Source organism: Cyprinodon tularosa, unplaced genomic scaffold (genome assembly GCF_016077235.1).
Source record: "Cyprinodon tularosa strain WSP-4 unplaced genomic scaffold, ASM1607723v1 ctg84, whole genome shotgun sequence".
Lineage (NCBI taxonomy): Eukaryota > Metazoa > Chordata > Actinopteri > Cyprinodontiformes > Cyprinodontidae > Cyprinodon > Cyprinodon tularosa.
This window is the reverse complement of record NW_024039607.1, coordinates 3,106,674-3,124,995: the sequence shown is the minus strand read 5'-3', so window position 1 is coordinate 3,124,995 and position 18,322 is coordinate 3,106,674. Positions and strand designations below refer to the sequence as shown.

General features: G+C 35.9%; 1 protein-coding gene across 8 annotated transcripts in view; it reads left to right on the top strand.

Annotated features, from left to right (window-relative positions):
• Positions 1-18,322, top strand: part of pald1a (phosphatase domain containing paladin 1a) — a 67,996-nt gene that overhangs the window by 32,737 nt on the left and 16,937 nt on the right. For all 8 annotated transcript variants that reach the window (XM_038272676.1, XM_038272673.1, XM_038272677.1 and 5 more), the window contains exon 18: positions 4,120-4,260. In XM_038272676.1, the coding sequence (XP_038128604.1) occupies positions 4,120-4,260 (141 nt within the window). The remainder of the gene's footprint in view (positions 1-4,119; positions 4,261-18,322) is intronic.

The following is an 18,322-nucleotide window of genomic DNA, read 5'->3' as shown; positions in this document are numbered from 1 at the left end:
TTGGAAAACTGCTGGCTCTGTTCTCAGCACAGGAGGCCACACTCTGCAGTCACACAATAGCACATGTCAATCAGAGCAGCGTGTCCATTGGATTTTCTCAAAGGCACAGAATGGTCTCCAGGGTAACCTAGTCGGCCTCCAATTCAACCTCCTACGAAAGCAGGATGTTGTAATCCCCTTTCAATTGATGGCTCAAAATGCTGTGACTGCAGCAAAGTTTTGACACGATTTAACGTAATAAAAACAAACAGTTTAAATAATCTCTTTTTATTTTACCTCCCTTATGGGTTTCGTTTTTAGGTCTTATGCTTTTTTTTAGACTTTGTACTCTAGTAATTTTGACTGTAGTATTAAAAAAATGACAATATGTTGCATTTTAGAGCCTTCTAACCTCAGCAGTCATTTTCTTTTTGCCTGCTGTTACCTTCTTATTCAGTTCATATATGAAAAACAGCTTTTAGAGAAAATGCACTAAATCCTGTGGAATTTCTGCTCTTTAAAATTAATATGATTTCCCCTCATATTGCACCGATTTGCCAATGCTTACATGTAAAACCAACCTGATCCACCTATCTGACGTACTTCCACAAATATCTGAAAATCAGCCACTGTCAGTGCACCAATTTTATGAATTTTTATGTATATATTTGTTTAATCTGTATCAAAAATAAAAATCAGACAGCTCAGACTGTTTAAAGATCAGTGATCAGCCTGACTAGGACATTTGATGCACCCCTAGTTTCACACAGAGCTGTAAAAAAAAAATCTAGAAAGTTTAAAACATTAGTTTAGTGAGATCCAGCTCAAGAATTTGCTAATTTTCTTTGGACTTCTAGTTGATGCAGTTGTGTCAACCAAAAATAAAGGAATGTAGTTGCAGACACTGTTTGATTTCCACTGATAAAAAGCAAACAAACAGTGTAGCTTGTTTTTAGAGCTTCGTATAGCTATAATATAATGTTAATAAGGCTGCACAGAATTCTATAAATATATTCATTGCTGTGGTTACTGACACAGTGTACAATTTCAGGAAAGTTCACAGAGTCAGCTACACAGGTGAAAATAATAGAGCAATCTGACAATTTTTTTAGTTGACATACAACCCTAGTTAGCAAATATTGTGCATTTTTTCGGTCTGTTTTTCTTTCTCCCGTTGGCTTATCATTTATTACTTGAAACTTGTGGCTAAAAATGAGGAAGCTATTTTTTTTATCACCTTATCTTTAAAGCCTTTTTACCACAGAATGCCATAATTAGGATGTCAGAGTTTTGAGACGGGGTAGTTAATGGTGACATATTTGGGTTCTGGGTGGTGTCTGGAAGAGCTTGGTTGGATTTGCCTCACAAGCGTCAGCCTTGATCAGTCATCAGGGAATTTCAAGAAGTAGGCGCCACACACTCCCAGCTCCCAACTGTAAAAATGTTTCTGTACCTCCAAACAACTGAGACTAAGTGAGATTATTTAAGACTGTAACTCAAGTGTCTCTTTGAATTCTGTTATAGAAATATAAACACAGAGAGCTGTGAGTGGTTTGAATTAATGCACAAAAGGCCAGGACTTAATCTTTGCAGAAAATCAGTCCTCTGACTCCTCTCAAAGGTTAAAAAATATTTTAACGTTTAAATAGGGCTGAAACTGATGGTTGAGGTGCAAAACCCTCCCACATGAACACAACCTACATTCTGCAGGACGTGAGAAAGCATACGTGTATAGATTCAATAGGAAGGGGCCTAGTATTATGAAAAATAGTAGAGTCCTGATCGTTTTTAACTCAACATGTATTTTTTTGGTTATATTTGATTATTTGTTTCAGAAGCATTCAGATGGTTGTTTATAAGTTGGTTCTAGTTGCAGTTGTGAACAAAATGTTTAAATTTCTATTTTAAATGAAAAAAAATCTTTGACGCTGATCTATATTTGTCATTCCACTTTCAAATCTGAATGACTTTGTGTTGCTCTGTCACAAAGAAATCTTAATATAACACATAGATGTTTGTGGTTTAAACAAAATGTCAAAAAGCTCACTTTTAAATGCTTTATTTTATGTGGTTGAAGGAAAAAAAAGGTATCTAACAAGCATGTTGTGTTTAGGGGAAGAAGAGTAAATCACACATAAATGTTGCTTTCTTACCCTGTTATTAAGGGACTACTTACCCATAAAGCATTTTTTTTTTTTTGCTGATTTACTAAATAAATGTCCCATTATTTTAACATCTTAGTGCACATTTGTTAAAAGCCTGATTTTGTGACAGCAACCTGTTTGCTGCCACACTCAGGTTAAAAAGGGGACAACTGCATTTTTTTTTTTTTCATGAATTGAGGAGGTAAGTGAAACACTTTGCCAATGGAACAAGATGATTTACATTGAAAATAAGAAAAAAACAATTGTATCGTCTTATTTAAAGTGCATACTATCCTATTATCTTATTTTAACAGTAAATATACTCGTTTCATTGGCAAATCATCTTATTTATCTAATCAAATTAAGGGTAAATGCACTTAATTTAAGGATTTTTATACTAATTTTTGGATTTTTTTTTGTAGTGTGATAAAAGCAGCTCTAGTTGCTCCCCTATGCACAAAGGTGACAATACATTACATGAGTTTCTATAGTAAAAAATCTAATTAAATAATGATTTTCCTTATTATATTAATAGTAAATGCCTTAAAATTGGATAAAAAACTGTGCATCAGATATTGTTCTGACATTAGTTTTGTCACATGACTGAGCTATTTAAAAAAATAATGAAGAAGAACAAAATTTAATGAAATGAACAAAAAATGAGTGTACATCATCTTTCTAGTCTTAAGTAATGATTTAGCATTTATTTTGTGCCAATGGAAACCAAGATATGAAATTTGTAATGTTTTGTTTATTAAGTTTCAGATATTTATGATGTTCCCTACAAACGCATATGTGGGAGAAGCCAAACAGAGCCTGCTAGCCTCCTATATTTGGTGACATAAACAATTTATTTAACATTTATTGTAAGCTGATCAAAGGTTTTTAAATGATCTACAGGAAGGTTTTATGCAAACCGAGACAGATATAAGATGCTTATAACTAAGAGACACTGATTTCCAACATCACAGAGGCTCTACAGACACTAACTTAGATGATTAGACCAGTGACCGCTTTGTTTGACTGTTTGACGTCATTTGCACGTGTTCCTGGAAACATTACTCGTTTCTGCAGCGTCATCACACTGACACACATTTATAGCGGCCCACTAATTGGGTCAGAGCAGACAGGCGACATTCTTTATAACTAAACGGGGTTCAAAATCCAGGCCAAGGGAAGAATTTGTTGTTATACAAACATGGATTGGAGATATATTATGCAGCATCATATGAGTCAAAACAATCCTCAGAGGGAGTTTGAAACATTAGGTGACTCTATCTCTGACTGTCTTTCAAGCGGGTACAAGATGAAAGGTATTTTAAATTATAACCAGCAGGTATAGTGGCACTCATCGTTGTAATGAAAAAAAAAAAACCTCACAGAAGGACAGTGTTCTGCATAGCAAACCTTTGGATAAAACCAATAGACAGAAAATATTCATTACAAATTATTTTGTACAAAATGAAACCAAAGCAAAACAAATATTATGATGAAATTGAAATTATATTGTTTGCCCTTGTGTGTTCTTCCTAAGTTACACTCTGCAATAAAATAAAAATACTAAATACAAAAAAGACAAAACAGTTGCAGAGCTTAGAATCTAATAGCTTTGCATGGCTAACATAAACAGAACAACCAAAACAGTGGTTACTGTATTCTTTTAAGAGAATTTAGATCTTTGTGTCTGAGATTTCAAACTCAAAGTGTTTCATGACAGAAGGAGGTTAAAAATTCAAAGGGGTTTAGCCTTCCTGTTATCTGGTACAAAACAGCTCTCTCTTAAAAAACGGCATCACTTAATGTATCCCCAATACATCCTATTATTTTCACTTCTCAGCTATGCATTAAAATTTGTTGATCTTTTTACATAAAATCTCAATGAAATACCGGTACAAAAAAGTGCTTTTGGTGTAGGTGAAATGAGAAAAAAGGTGATATGAATGGTTTTGGAAGGTACTTTGTGATAATAAGACCATGTGTTTCCGCTGATCCTCAGGTCGTAATGCGGCTGGTTCGACTTCTTCCTGACGGCCACAGGAGGAAGAAAGAGGTAGACCTGGCGCTGGATTCTGTCAGTGAGACCATGACCCCCATGCACTATCATCTTAGAGAGATCATCATCTGCACTTACAGACAGGTACTGAAGCATCCCTGTTGGATTATTTTTCCATTCTCAAGGGCAACTATTTTTATGTAAAATGTGTCTAAATTAGATTGAAAGGTAGATGTAGGTTTTCTATTAAGCCGTAGCAAAATTATTGTTGTTTCAGAAGAAAAATTAAGCACACAAAAGATTATATTGCATTTCATGCTTCCTTTTACTCTTCCTCACAAGCAACAGTTGAGATAATTTATGTGCAGTTGCGCATAGAGGCCTGCAGATGGCCTCAGGGCTATAAATTTAAGCTGGTTAGCTGCTTTCTATGGAAAATAATGGTAGCCACAACACACCTCATCTCCAAAGCTTAATGGAATTCCCATAAATGTATGATGGAAAACTGTGTGGGGGTGGGGGGGTCGGCTTTTGAGTTGGACCTGTTGGAAGACTGGTTCTTTAAAGCTGATCAGATTTGAAAAAATTTTACCAATCCCAAAATATCAGTGTCAGCTGCTTTCTTTTTAAGAACCCTGAAAGTGTTTTAATGCAGCAAATAAACAAAAGAAGAGCCAAAACAGAGACAATTTAAAGATTTTGATTGTTTAAAAACACAAAAAGTAATTCCTGGAAGCTTTTTTTTTTTTCCAGGAGCTTTCATCTTGTGCAGAGGCAGTCAAGGTTTTTCGATTTCTTTCTAAATCTTTCTGTACCTTCACATCTCTGGTTTAGCCATTTGTAATGCAGACTAATCGTGGTGCCTCTGTGCACCGTCAGCTGCCCTCGGCACACGGGAGGCGCCCGGTCCTGTCTCCAGCGTATCAATGGGCCTCATTGTCCCACGAACTCTGTCGTTTTCTCTGCCTGTCACTTTTAGATGCCATTCTGCAGAAGAAAAGAGCTCCCTGTAAACTCACTTTGCGATTAGAAGCATGCTTTGTATCATTATTTCTTTTTATTTTTCCCACTGTAGATCATGTAGCTGACCTGCAGTGAGCTTTCATTAATTATTAGCATTAGAAGTGAATGCAAAAGAAGGTTTTAACAAGTTCTAAAGCTAAGACTTGGTGAGCAGAGCTTAAAGAGTAGCCTCTGTGCACATTCCTAGAGAATCTATGCAATCTTCTGCACTTCTAAAAAGTTCCTAAATCAGAAAAAAATGAGAGCTGAAAAATCAAACATATTCAACCTTGCTGTACATTTTCAGCCCATCTCATATATTGACAACATTGCAGTTTTTTACTCTTTTACTGCCTGAAGCAACCAGACATGTATCAACATGTTACCAAACAGTATATCTCTAAAAACCTTAACATGATGTGCACAGAAATCTGACTCGTTATGATTGTTTTGAAGCTCAGTTTGTATATGATCCCTGCTGTTTTGTCTAATAATCAAGAAACCAAAGCAGCGTCACTATTTCTGCAGGGAGTTGTTGTGTAGCTTTACCCGGCCAATCTCACTCTTTAGAAATGAGCTGCATCTTTAAAAAGTGAGAGAATATTGTAACTAAACACATTAGCTGTTCATATGGTGTTTGTGTTTCTGTTCATTTTGTTGATAATGACACCCTCATCATATATTGATGTTTTTTAGCGTTTGTCAGCTTTCTCACCGTTGCAGTTATTTCTTTTAGCTGTTATTGTTACTGTTAAAGAGATTTTGTCCTCAAGACCAGGGGTTTGCAAACATTTCTGCGTGTAATCCAAAATATCTTTGCAACAGACTGGGGAACGTCTAAAAAGATACAGCTCTCTCTACTGCATATTTTTAAATATGGAGAGAAATTATTTGACTTATTTTCAAATAGACTATTTTGTCTTTATTTGATACTTTACATTTAGACTCCTAATAGAAATGGCTGATAATAATCTATAGATATCTTATTATTTAATGTGCAAACACTTTAAAACTCATTAGTGGTTTATGCCAAATATTGAGCCGAATATGTTCAATTATGTATTTCATCTAGCTTTGCTTACACACATCTCAATTTGTATCACTAGCTTGTAAGTGCAATAAGCATTGCCAAACATATATTTTTAAGCATGAATAATATGTTGAAATTATGTTGAAAGTATAATAACACTAACACATAGATTATATTCATTAGCTATCAATGAGGGATCATTATTGTAAAGTGGTTTTGATCTTTTTTAATGTCATTTTCATTTATTTAAAAGGACATTTAACTTTTAAATTTAAAATTGTATAATTAATTTGAATCCTATTGTAGATTAATAAATAAATGGTACTTATACTTATTTAATGGTACATTTACTCGTCTCAATGCGAGGCATCCATCCACATAACTCCGGATTCACACCATCATAACTGTGAAAACCACCCCTCACCCCCTTGTTGGTGTATTGCGACCCCCACTTTGGGAACCCCTGTTGTAAACCCTCAGTCAGCCATGCCCCTGTATTCTGCACAGCCAGTTTCCTCTCATTTCCATATAAACAATACACAGAACTGTAGTATAGAGTGTTTTTTTAGGCCTAGAAAATCTTGGTTTTCCACACGATTCTGCTTGTTTTCACCTTTAACAATGACAGTGACAGCAAAAGAATCAATTTAATTGTCCTTTTCTCTCTGTAAATTGTTTTGATGAAGAATGAGCAGAGAGCAGCTGAAACGCCACACAATTAACCTCTTTGGTGATCCAAGTGAAAAGTTTATGGAGAGGGAGGACGTTCTGCAACTCCATTGAAATATATGTTACAAACTAAATTACTGAAGAGTCATATCCAAAGCGTATCAGTAAAATATGTTAGCTTATCACTTTTTCCATAAACTGCTCAGCATTAAATCACCGTCAAATGAATTCATTTAAGGAGTTTTAGAAATAATATGCTGCATCTAGAACATCATCAGTGGCCGTGCTATTAAATGTTTCTTATTTCACTTTGCTTTATGGCTGAGATTGCATTGTTTTAAAGTGCTGGATTTTGACTCTGTATTGGCCTTATTGTATTATATTATTTGTTGTATTGATAAAGATAGCATTATTTTCAAGTGAACCAAAGACTTTCTTAGCAAAATTATAAATTATTTAAAAAATGCTTTCAATTAGAAGTACTATTTAGATCTACTATAATGGATTAAAGGTTGGTGCAAAATCCATCTTACAGTCTTTCCCCTCTCTGAAGTACCAGGCCAGATCCTAAATAGTGCCAGATGTTGCTAGAACTGGCAGGCACAGCAGACAAAAAAAGGGGGGGGTTAAGAAAAAAGGTTTACCCTCACCTTGAACCCCTCCCCCCATGAAGCAACCTTCCTCTCTCAGTTTGACTTCTCCTTAAATCCCTGCCACCACCTAAATATGAGGCCCGAGTTCAGGCTATAAACTCTTAACGCTTAATTAAATACAACAGAGGGACAGTTTACTGTATCTTGCAACAGTTACAGCAACAGTGGCTATTTTTCTTTTTTGTTGTCAGGTTTTTTTGAGCTTCTACGATATATTCTTAAAGGTTTTGGATGAAATCTTAAATGAACAATGGCTAGAATAAATTCTGCAGTGACACAGTTTTTGTTCCTATTTGTTTAACTCTTGCGGTCCTCTTCCATCTTCCTGTCATACTATCAGCCTTCACCTTCTGTTTTTCTTTTTTCTTTTTTTGCAATACCGCATTTTAACAAATAGTTATATTTTGGCTACTTTTGCAGGACATTATTTTGCACAGTGTGCCCAATGTTACCTTTCCTCCCTATAAGCTGCGGTCTCCCTAGCCTTGACTGATTTATTTCCAAGCCGCTTACACTCTCTGACCCGAGAATGTGATCACTGAAGATCGCTGGCTTCCGCCCACTCTTCAAGAAGCTACTGAGAGCAAAAGTGAGCGGTCCTTGAGAGTTGGCCTGTCTCAGGAACCTGAATACTAATCTTTAGCTGTTGAGCGAGAGCTGCTGTAATCTTTTTTTTTTTCTCTTTATGTTACCTTTGGTCAAAAACTTGAAGCGTGCACAGGTTGAGAAATGACAGAGTGCTACAAATCTTACTCGCACTGTGTGTGTGTTCAAAGAAAGTCCTTATGGTTTGGATCAAGCAATGGAAAAATACTTCTATATATGGGAGAACGCTGTACGCAGGTTCTTAGCAAATGTACCAGTAGTATTTAGAATAAGAAGACTCCCAAGACATGATTAGAAATAGAAAGCAGGAATTATGAATAATATACAATAAAACTGTACTTTAGATCACTAGTCCTTGTTAAACTCATCCACCTTAGAGGTATCATTTAACATCAATGCAGCCTGATTCCTTGTCCTTGATGCTTCTTGGCACAAATTAATCTTTCCACAAACTTTCCACATAGTTACCATCCTTCAAAGTGCATATCCTTTGTGTTCTAAACTTGACGACCTGTTTTCTTCAGTTGTTTGAGTTGTCGTTCTCTTATGTGCAAGCTAACAGTAAATAAAATGAGTAAATTACAAGCTATAGTGGTTAGTTAGGCAATTGCTCGGACTTACTTGGAGCATTTGTGGGAAAAAGCATTACTGCTTTGTTTTCTAAATTGAAATGCAGCTGTTGATGAATGTTTTTTAATTGAGCGCATTTGTGATTCTCTTATCATTTACTTGCCTGTTGTGCCTTATAAAAGAGTTGCTCTTATGCTTTTTTATCAATTGTCTCCATATTTATTTACTACCGAAATGTTGGAACAAAAAAGAATATGTTCTCTGTTTTTCGTATATTACTTTATGAATTGAAATTTGAAGAAAAAAAATGTCTCGTATTTTTATTTTTTGTTTCAAATTGAAAAATAAATGAACCAATCATACAAGGATTAAACCATTATCTGATTTCTAATTTTTTTTTTGCATGATTTTGGTTGATGATCTCGGTTTTGTCTGCGTATGTCAGCCTTGTCTTCCTTTCACTCTCAAGATTTTATTTCAAGACTTGAGCTTAAGCTGAGGAAATATAATAACATTGATTTGTTTATGTATTTAGCTGATGCTTTTATCCAAAGCGATTTACAAAGTAGCTATGTGATAGGGATTATTGCTAAGGATCATGCCTAAGGACCAACACTTACAGCTACTGGTATCCCCCCCCCCCCCCCCCCCTAGCGGGGACTCGAAGCAGGGCCCACTGTGTCCAAGTCAGGTGACTTTACCACTAGATCAAGCCAGCTTTTAATATCCTTTTTTTATTTGCTATTTTTTATGTTGAATGTAATGATTCAAACTCATGAAATAAGTTAACTCATCAGTAGTTATGTTTTTTAGTTACTGCAGTCACTTACCCACCCAGTAAACCTCATCCTTCCCATCCCCTCATCATTCACCATATCCCGCTGGGCAGCTTGAGTTTATTAAACTGGTAAAACAACTTCAAATGCACAGTGTAGTACAGGTAGAGATAGAAAAATACAGAGCCTGTTTGGGTCAGACAGCTGCTCCCTCACTTCGACTCTTACCTGAGGATGCATCAAGCTGCAGGTACAGCCTACCTTCGGTTTGCTTTCACCTACATGCAGTTCGCCCTCTGTGCCTCTGCTCTGATGCTCTTACAAACAAAAGTTTTTCTAGGGAACTCTTCTATATCTTTGTTAGATGAAGTTATTAAAACTGTAGGAAACGTCTAATATATATTATTAAGCAGCTGCACTGTTTCACTCTTACTTTATACTGACCTGAATACCAAGCACATCCATCGCTGCACCTTTAGATTTAGGCTGGACGTGATCTGCACTAAACAGAAAGACGATCCTGCTGTACAGGCTTGTCTGCTAAAAGTTTTGACCACCAGTATAAACCTTTAAATTAAGATTCAAAACAAAGATACAATATTTTAATTTGGAAAATATTTCATTTCAATGTGATTTGTGATGTATGCATGAAATTGATAAAATCTTTATCTTAAATAAATTTGTCTGTTTTTTGCATTTTTGTACTATTTTCTATTTCTCTTTTTACAAATTAAAGTTATTCTTGCTACATCAAAGTACGGTAATTTATAGTGATTTAGGTTTGTAAGGTGAACTTATTCTGACTTTCATTATGTGCTTTAGCAAGGCAACTAAGAACGTCCTTTAAAAATATACATCTTGGCTATAATGTAATCAATAATTTGTATAAAAAGTGAACATTTTAGTGATGAGTATCAAAAAGAGAAAACTAAAATTGCTTGACAATTACTGCAAAAACATGCTCTGAAGGGCTCACAATGTAGAATATGAGACCTTTCAGTAGCAAGACACTTCCCATCCTAATGTTGACTCCATAGAGAAATCTGAAAATGATTAAAGTAAAACAAACTTTTCTCTTTTGACTGTAAAAATACAAATCTGTGACATTTTCTTCCCGTAGCCATAGAGTTGTTAACAGAGAAGAACATTACCAATTAGACAATTAACTGTCTAATTGGCTGTAGTTCCCTCTCCTGTAGTTTTTCTGCCCCAAATTGTTTGTTTTTTGTTACTTTACTGAATGATTGATTTGAAATTGGAGTATCCGAGTCTTGTATTTCCAGGCATGTGCGTGCACAAAATGTACCATAATTTGTGTGGTTAATGTGGGGAGATATTCCAGTCTGTGCGTAGGCAAAGTTGATTAGCCCTGTCTCCTTCTGTGGCATTTGTTATCTTTCCTGAGCAGACATGCCCTGTATTCATGTTTGTTTTCTGCTTTAAAAAAAGCTTTCCTTTTGAAACCAAAGTCTTTTGTGTTTTTTGGGGGGGGATTATTCCTTCCGTTTGCCAAGCTTTTGGTTAATTAAATGTTCAACTTCTGTCATATTGATGATAATTTAGTTAAATATTAGGAGACAATTACAACCATTTTTTGGGAAACAGATCAATGAAAGCTGAGTATAAGGTCCTCAGTTTTGTGACTAGATAGACTATCTGTATAGAGCACTTTATGGACAGTGTTTGGACTCAGATGGCTTCCCTCTAAAATCCACCTCAGCTTTAACACTATGATTTAATCAGCACAGTGTGGCTGGAAAAAGACAGAGGCTTGGAATCTGCAGAAACCATTAGCAGAAAGGCATCTTCCTCTATTTTTCTTTTTACCGGCTGCTTCATGGCTTCTTTGGGCCTTTAAAATTTGATTTTGGGCTCCATCTCGATCCATAAGGATCAGCTTTTCAAATTGAGCCCAGATGATGTATCGCTTTGATTTTAAGTTAAACTCAATGGATTTAATTGGTGGTTCAGTCTTTGTTTGAGTTTTCTTAAAGAAACCATACCCAGGATGATGAAAGATATGAGTTCTGAAAAATGGTTACTTATTAATGACTTTTACTACAACTTTATATATGGAAAACAATCAGTGTTCGCAGTGATAACAGATGGAGGGGAAAAAAAATTCAAAATTCACCCGTAACACTGAGTAATGCAGCTCACATTATTGCTGATACTGCAATTTAATAATGGATGTATTTTACATACTGACTATTACTCATGATTCACAGCTTTAAAGTAAATAATCTTTAATTTCCAGTACTAGTTGTAAGTAACCCAAAATAAGAAAAATAACCCAAAGTAAGAAGAGATTTATTGCCTTACTTAAAGACTGTATATTCATATTTTAAGGTGGAGGTCTCAGACTTTACATACAACACATGGATATATCTTAAAAAGAGAAAAACTATATATTTTTTTGTAAATCTTATGTCTGTAAGATAAAAAAAATCTTGACCCTGCACTACACGGTTCTTCTGTGGGTCAACTTGTTTATCTTTATCAGATAAAGGTTGCTCTTCACTATGCTATGAATACCAAACATATAGACCCTTTGAGCAGTCTGATCGAAACTTGGAAAGAAAAATCATGTTGATGATTAAATATTGATGCTGGTAGCTTTTTAAGATTTATCCATGCTCGGTTTATCAGCAGAATCTAGCAGAGCTCACTTAGTTTGTCATTACTTGTTATTACATTAAGTCTTATTCATTTTGGGGGAAGCAACTCAATGCTGGACGACTGAAAAATTAATATATGAAATTATCTTGCGGGTCGTCAGGATACGGTTGTATTTTAGGGGTGGTGTAAAAAATGTAACACATTACTGCCCTCCCATTTCCATTGGTTTTTAAGGTCATTTTAAGCCTTCTGAGTCGCGGCCTCAAAATCAAAATGTGCCCCTTTTTATGATTGATGTTTTAGCATCAGCTCGCTCACCACCTGAAAGACTTTCAAGCTTTAATGCTCCATGAAAAAAGCTGATTTTCTTTTTCGTCAACAAAAAGAAGACCTTTCTTAAAGGTCATTTTACACGGATGTGCAGCTGCTTAATGGCAACTCAGAAAAACATTATAATGATCAGTTTAGTTACAAATCACCTCTATGCGGGATGTTTTTGTGAGCTTGGAAATAAACAGGTTACTAGACACGGGCTCTTTTATATTTGTAGACTCCACTGGCTTATTTCATCAATATTTTTTAACAAACTGAGCTGAAATGTTTTTTCCCTATTCACATGACTTATAAAAAAAAAGGAATATACCAGCTGTATTCCTGTTAATTAGGTGATCTTATGACTGACATGTAAAGCTTGGTCCTTTAGCACCACAGGTAAATTTTTGTCTTAAACAAATGTATAAATATAATGATGTAAACTGTTCAAATACTGTGATAACCTCTCATCTAGTTGATGATAATAGTTCTGGTAACACTTACTCAACAGATGACTTAATGAAAGACTCACTATAATTTCAGCTGTATGTTGTTTTATTTTTCTTTGTTTTTGCTTTATAAATTCAGACATTCAATAAACACTAATAGGAATATATCAGTTAAAAGCACAGACTATTTTCAAATATTACACCAAACCACCCCCAATAAAATAACAAGTGGACTGCTTTACCCATGTTGTGTTTTAAATCGTTGTCATGATGCTTTTAAGGGATCTGACCCACATGCAGAAAACCACTAAGAGAACCAAGGGAAAGTTTAACAGGATTATTAAAGAGGACAACTGAAGGTATAAGCTTGAACTCAGAGAGAGCTGTTAAACCGGAACTAGAATTGGAAGGGAAGTTCACAGCGGTTAGTTCAATGGCCGTTGGAAACTGAATAGAGTTCTTGAGCATAGGAAGGGATCTCAGTCAAAGCCTTGAATCCAGAATGTGTGAGTTTCCCAGAGGGAGCGCAACTCGTTGGAGGGCAGACAGGTTGGTGGAGTTGGACCCTGAGGAGTATGAGAGCGGACTGCCACTTAGTTTTCCGACTGTACTTGAATGGATCGTGTGGAACTTTTCCCCAGCTCAGTGTGAACACAACATATCCTTCCTGGGGGAGGAGGCCAAAACTTCCAGTCAGCTGGAAGGCTTCCTGCTAAAAGGCAAAGACAAAAGCACAGGTTAGACTCAGCTAATCACGGCTTGGCTAGAGTACCCAAAACTGGCAAACACTCGAGGTAGTGGCAGTCAGCCGCTCAAATACTCCCCGGTGATGAACCAATTAGCCGGAGGTGTGTAGGAGGACCAACGAGGACAGGGCGCCACCTGGTGGTGAAGGGAAAGACACACACCAAACAACCCATACAAACTGGATTCCTAATAATCGCAGCATGTTTGAAATCTCCAAGCTGCTTCTTCTTAGCTTTTCTCATCGAAATCCACCATGAAAATCTTCACATATTAAATTCAAATCACTCTTGCAGACTTTGCTTCAATACTTAAAAAAAATATATAAATAATAAAACATGCTCTCTAATATTAAAGATGATTTCTTTACTCAAGTTGCAACCTGGCCGTGTATCAGTGTCAGCATTAAACTGGCTATTCTGTCCTCAATCCTGTACTAATGTTCTTTTAATTGGACGAAAACAAAATCAATCAAAACATAGCTAAGTTTATATGATTGATATTAGTTTAGATTGCTTTAACAAAGTTCCCTGAAAAGAAACATGTCTACCTGCCTGAGACGTCTATACATTTACTCCAGAAGTTATGTGGGAGCTGCCTGCCTGCTCACAGCTTAAGCTTGAGTTTGGTTTAGGATTTGGGTGGGAGCTTTTCTTATTGAATCCAATGAATAGATGTTTGTGCAAAGCTGTGTGGGAAGGGCTAATATAGGTTGGCCTTTTTACCTCTACAACCCCATCAGCTGGTAATTGACACCATATGCCAAACAAACAGAAAACGCCATAATATGCTGCTCTTATTTAAGAGGTCGCTCTCTTGAGTCCATAGAAAGTGACAACTGTGTTCCCCTAATTAGAAATATTTATGGAATAATTTGAAATGAGAAAACAAAAGGTACAATTTAACCAACTATATATAAAAATAGACCTGTGTAACCTGGCATTAAACCTTTCCTATGGGTGTATTATTCAAAGAAAACTAGGGAAAAGGGTTTGTTAATGGTAGTTTTTAAAGTTCTTTTTCACTGAACTGAACTTTAGGGAATCCGTTTAAGTTTCTAAAGGAGGCACTTTATGTAAGTCAAACAGCCATGCCTCTCAGGATGTTACAGTATGTAGTGGATACTTTGAGGAATGTGGGTTTTCAGGCTATGATTTTGTTTTACAGATTTTAAAGGAATAGTCCAGTCATGTTCAGAATTCAAACTTCTGAAAGTACTTTAAATATGAAATTATTACTTATTGTTCAATAGATTATAAGGATTTTACTTAAGAGTAATTTCATTTGAATGTGCTTTACCAGAGACATCCATTTTTGATCAAAGAACATTACTGCCACCCACGGGACGTCACCGTTCGGTGTCGGCTGTTGAGTAAGTCCCAATGCTGATTCTGGTGTTTGTCATCTTGAAACGTTAGTCTTCGAAATGTTGGCTACATATTACATGTTTTTTCTCTGGCAAATCCTCCCTCTTGAAGTTGGCAATCAGTGGAGGATCATGAATCGGAAAGGTGAAATAAAGATTTTTTTTCACTTTTACCCGATGTATTACAACATCCAACTGCCATGCACATGAACATTGTCAGTTTAACTATAGCTCTCACTAATTAAAATGGTGAAGTCCTCTCGAAATCTTAAATAATTGTTGTTGATTGCATATGTGTCTAGTTGTTCCCGTTGTATTTGCTTGTAAAGCCGGGAGAATGGCCTTCTGCTTACCGCACCGTGACATCACTGGTTGAAGTGTTACTATATTTGGGCAAAAATGGTCGCTCCCAGACTCAGTGGTCACAACAAAATTTATTGTTTTTATTTTTTTATTGATTAACGCTAAATTCATTAAATCACCGTAAACGTATTGGGTATAAACAATGATCCATTGATCATTTCTTGCTGACCGGACTTTTCCCATAAGGCACTGACACCTCCCCTTTTCATTTTTTTTAATGTTTGACAGTATTTGTTTTTGCTGTTATGAGTATAATATTTGGTTGCAGCAACTTCTGGAATTCTGGTTGGAAATTTATAGGGTTTTCACATAAAGACCACTATTATTTATTTCTATATTAAAAGTATGGTTTGAGTTGATCAAATACATTTAGGCTAACCTAGATTTTTAACTAAATTGTAACTTTTATAATTTTCTTTTTGTGAGTACATGAAGCCAAGATGCTCCTAGACATTAAAACAATGACTATAGATGTAAAGTGCTTTAAACTTCTATGGATTTTGTTCTGTTATTTAATGCACTTGAAACCCCTTATGAAACTTTATAAGATCCCTTTTATATGCGTAATTTAAATAAAGAACTGATTGCTCTAACTTAAAATAAGACTCCTATTTCACAACTTTCACATTGCAATTGCTTATAGACCCACTTTACCAACCAGCATTCCTGATCTCTAAAAAAAGAGGATGTGATTTGCCTGGCTTTACTATCATTTAGGGCTGGAAAGATCTTAAGATGTTCATTATCACGCCTCAGAGGCGCTTCCTTTTGTTCTTAAAGGCCAGACAAGATGAGAAGATGACCACCTTTTCTGTCTTGTCATGTACTGCAGCCCATCAGAAGAAAATGTTTATTTTTTTTGCCGTAAAACTAAAGAAAAGGACAGTTAGAGCTCGCTAATCTAAACCATTTGATTTTCAACAGTCAAATATGGAGGTAAGTTGATATACACGGCAGCCCGTTTAAGACTGTCCTGGTACTTCCCAAATGTAGAACATCTTTCCTGACTATTCTTATGGAATTTGTAAAAGTGCTCAGGAGAGCACTCACCCTCACATGTGGCTCTCTCTTCATATAGGCTGACAGATGGTAGCCCACACATTTAGAGTTCAGGACATCTCAGATTGTTGGAGGTGTGAATTATGTAATCTCTCGAAACTAATCACTTTCATCTGTGTTCTAAGAATGTATGTGTGTGCGAGCGTGTAAAGAAAAAAAAGGCAAAGCTGTATTTCTTTCAAAGCTTCTTTCACAGGCTTAACATTAGGCATGAAAAAAAATGTTGGGGTTCAGGGTGCACATGGTAATTGGGTTCACAACTGTTTCCTTTTAGTGGCAACTTTGAGAAATCTGGAAGAAATATTTGGATGTTTAGTATCTCTTTTCCTTGCTGCCTCTAATAAAGATCATTGGACAGTGCATACATTGTCTTCCTCAGTGAAGTCTCCTCTACTCTGCGGTATGTTTGGGAAACTTGGATCTAGCCTTGGCAGACTTTAAATAGAAAAGGACACTTGTTCATACTCTCTCTTCCTCTGCTTTGTCATTTAACTCTGGAATTATCATATTATGGCATATGTTTTTCGCTGAATACTGTGACAAATTTTTATTTTCATTTTTTGTAATCCAAACATTATCCTCACCACTTGCTATAACGCAGAGATGGCACAGTCCCCCCCCGACAAAAGATTAAGTAACCCATCAAATAAATTATCTGGTTCAATTTGATGATGGTAACCCAAGTTTTATTCATTTACAACCTGCTAAATCTAGAAATCCCCCAACTGTTTCTGATCAGAAAACACAAAGTAGCCTAAACTATTATACAAAACAAAAGCTTTTTTAACCTCAATTAAACAAATTCAAATAAAAGTTAAAAAACCCCAGAATATTTAAATATCAGTTAGCCGACTTTATAAAACCCTATTTAAGGCTTTGGTACTCTATCTAAAGCCAGTAATGGTGAATATCCAGGAATGAGAATAAACAAAAAGCAAGGGTTAACCTTTCCAGGAGTAGCTTCCTATCAATTGTTAACTTAACATAGGGAGCTTCAGATCTGGCGGTTAGGAGCTATAAAGACTCCCACAATACATTGCAAGACAAGACGTATAGGCACAGCCCCCTCACAGAATTTAATAAAAATACATTATTTATTTTACGTCTACTATGTATGACATATGAAGTGTACCCACCCTTATATGTTTTGGCTTTCATAATGGTGAGCTTCAGCTTTCTTTTTTACCACGGTAGCATTCTGATCGTCGAACCTGCAAATGGTGAAGAAAGAGGAGCGACAGTAGAAACTACAATTAGCAGTATTCTTGTCTGGTATGACTTAGAACTGTGGGACGAAGTCTGAGTATCAGGAATAAAGCAAGACATGCGCAGTAACATGCAGACTCCATGCTGAAAACCCTTTGTGCACATTTGAACACGACTTGTTGTCTCCAAAGCAACATTATCTTCTCCAATGTGCAGCCCTAAATAAACATTAGCTGAGTGTACAGTAAATTGATTATTTTCTTTTTTTTTTTAAAGTAAATTCTGTATTTGAAAGCCTTTCTGCTTGCAGTATCTTGCAGTTTTTTCCTTCTTACTACCAGGTATCAAGTTGTCTAGTCCTTTAATGTCTGTGTTGTAACCCAGATGGGTTATGGGCCCTTTGACTTTATGCCTCAGATCGCCCGAGGCTTCAATCAGCCTGTACAAAGAAATGTGGGAAAAAAAGGAGAACATGTCACAGACTCCACAAACTAATGAAGACTTGCAGTGAGCTTCTAACAACCTGTAATCAAAGAGGAGCCCATTCGCTGACCTTGCTCTTTTCAAATTGGCATGTATGCAATTCACTGGAGCCTCAGACAAGTCAGAATAGAAGGTAGCCTTGAATATCTTCAGTTTTTTTTAAATATTTTAAATCTACCTGTGCATTAAGAGGTAAATTTTTGTCTATCAATGATCATATATGTGGTTGATTTTAATGTGGTTTAAAATTGTATCGATATATGTTGACTTAGAAACTTTAGACATTGTTTTTCCTCACC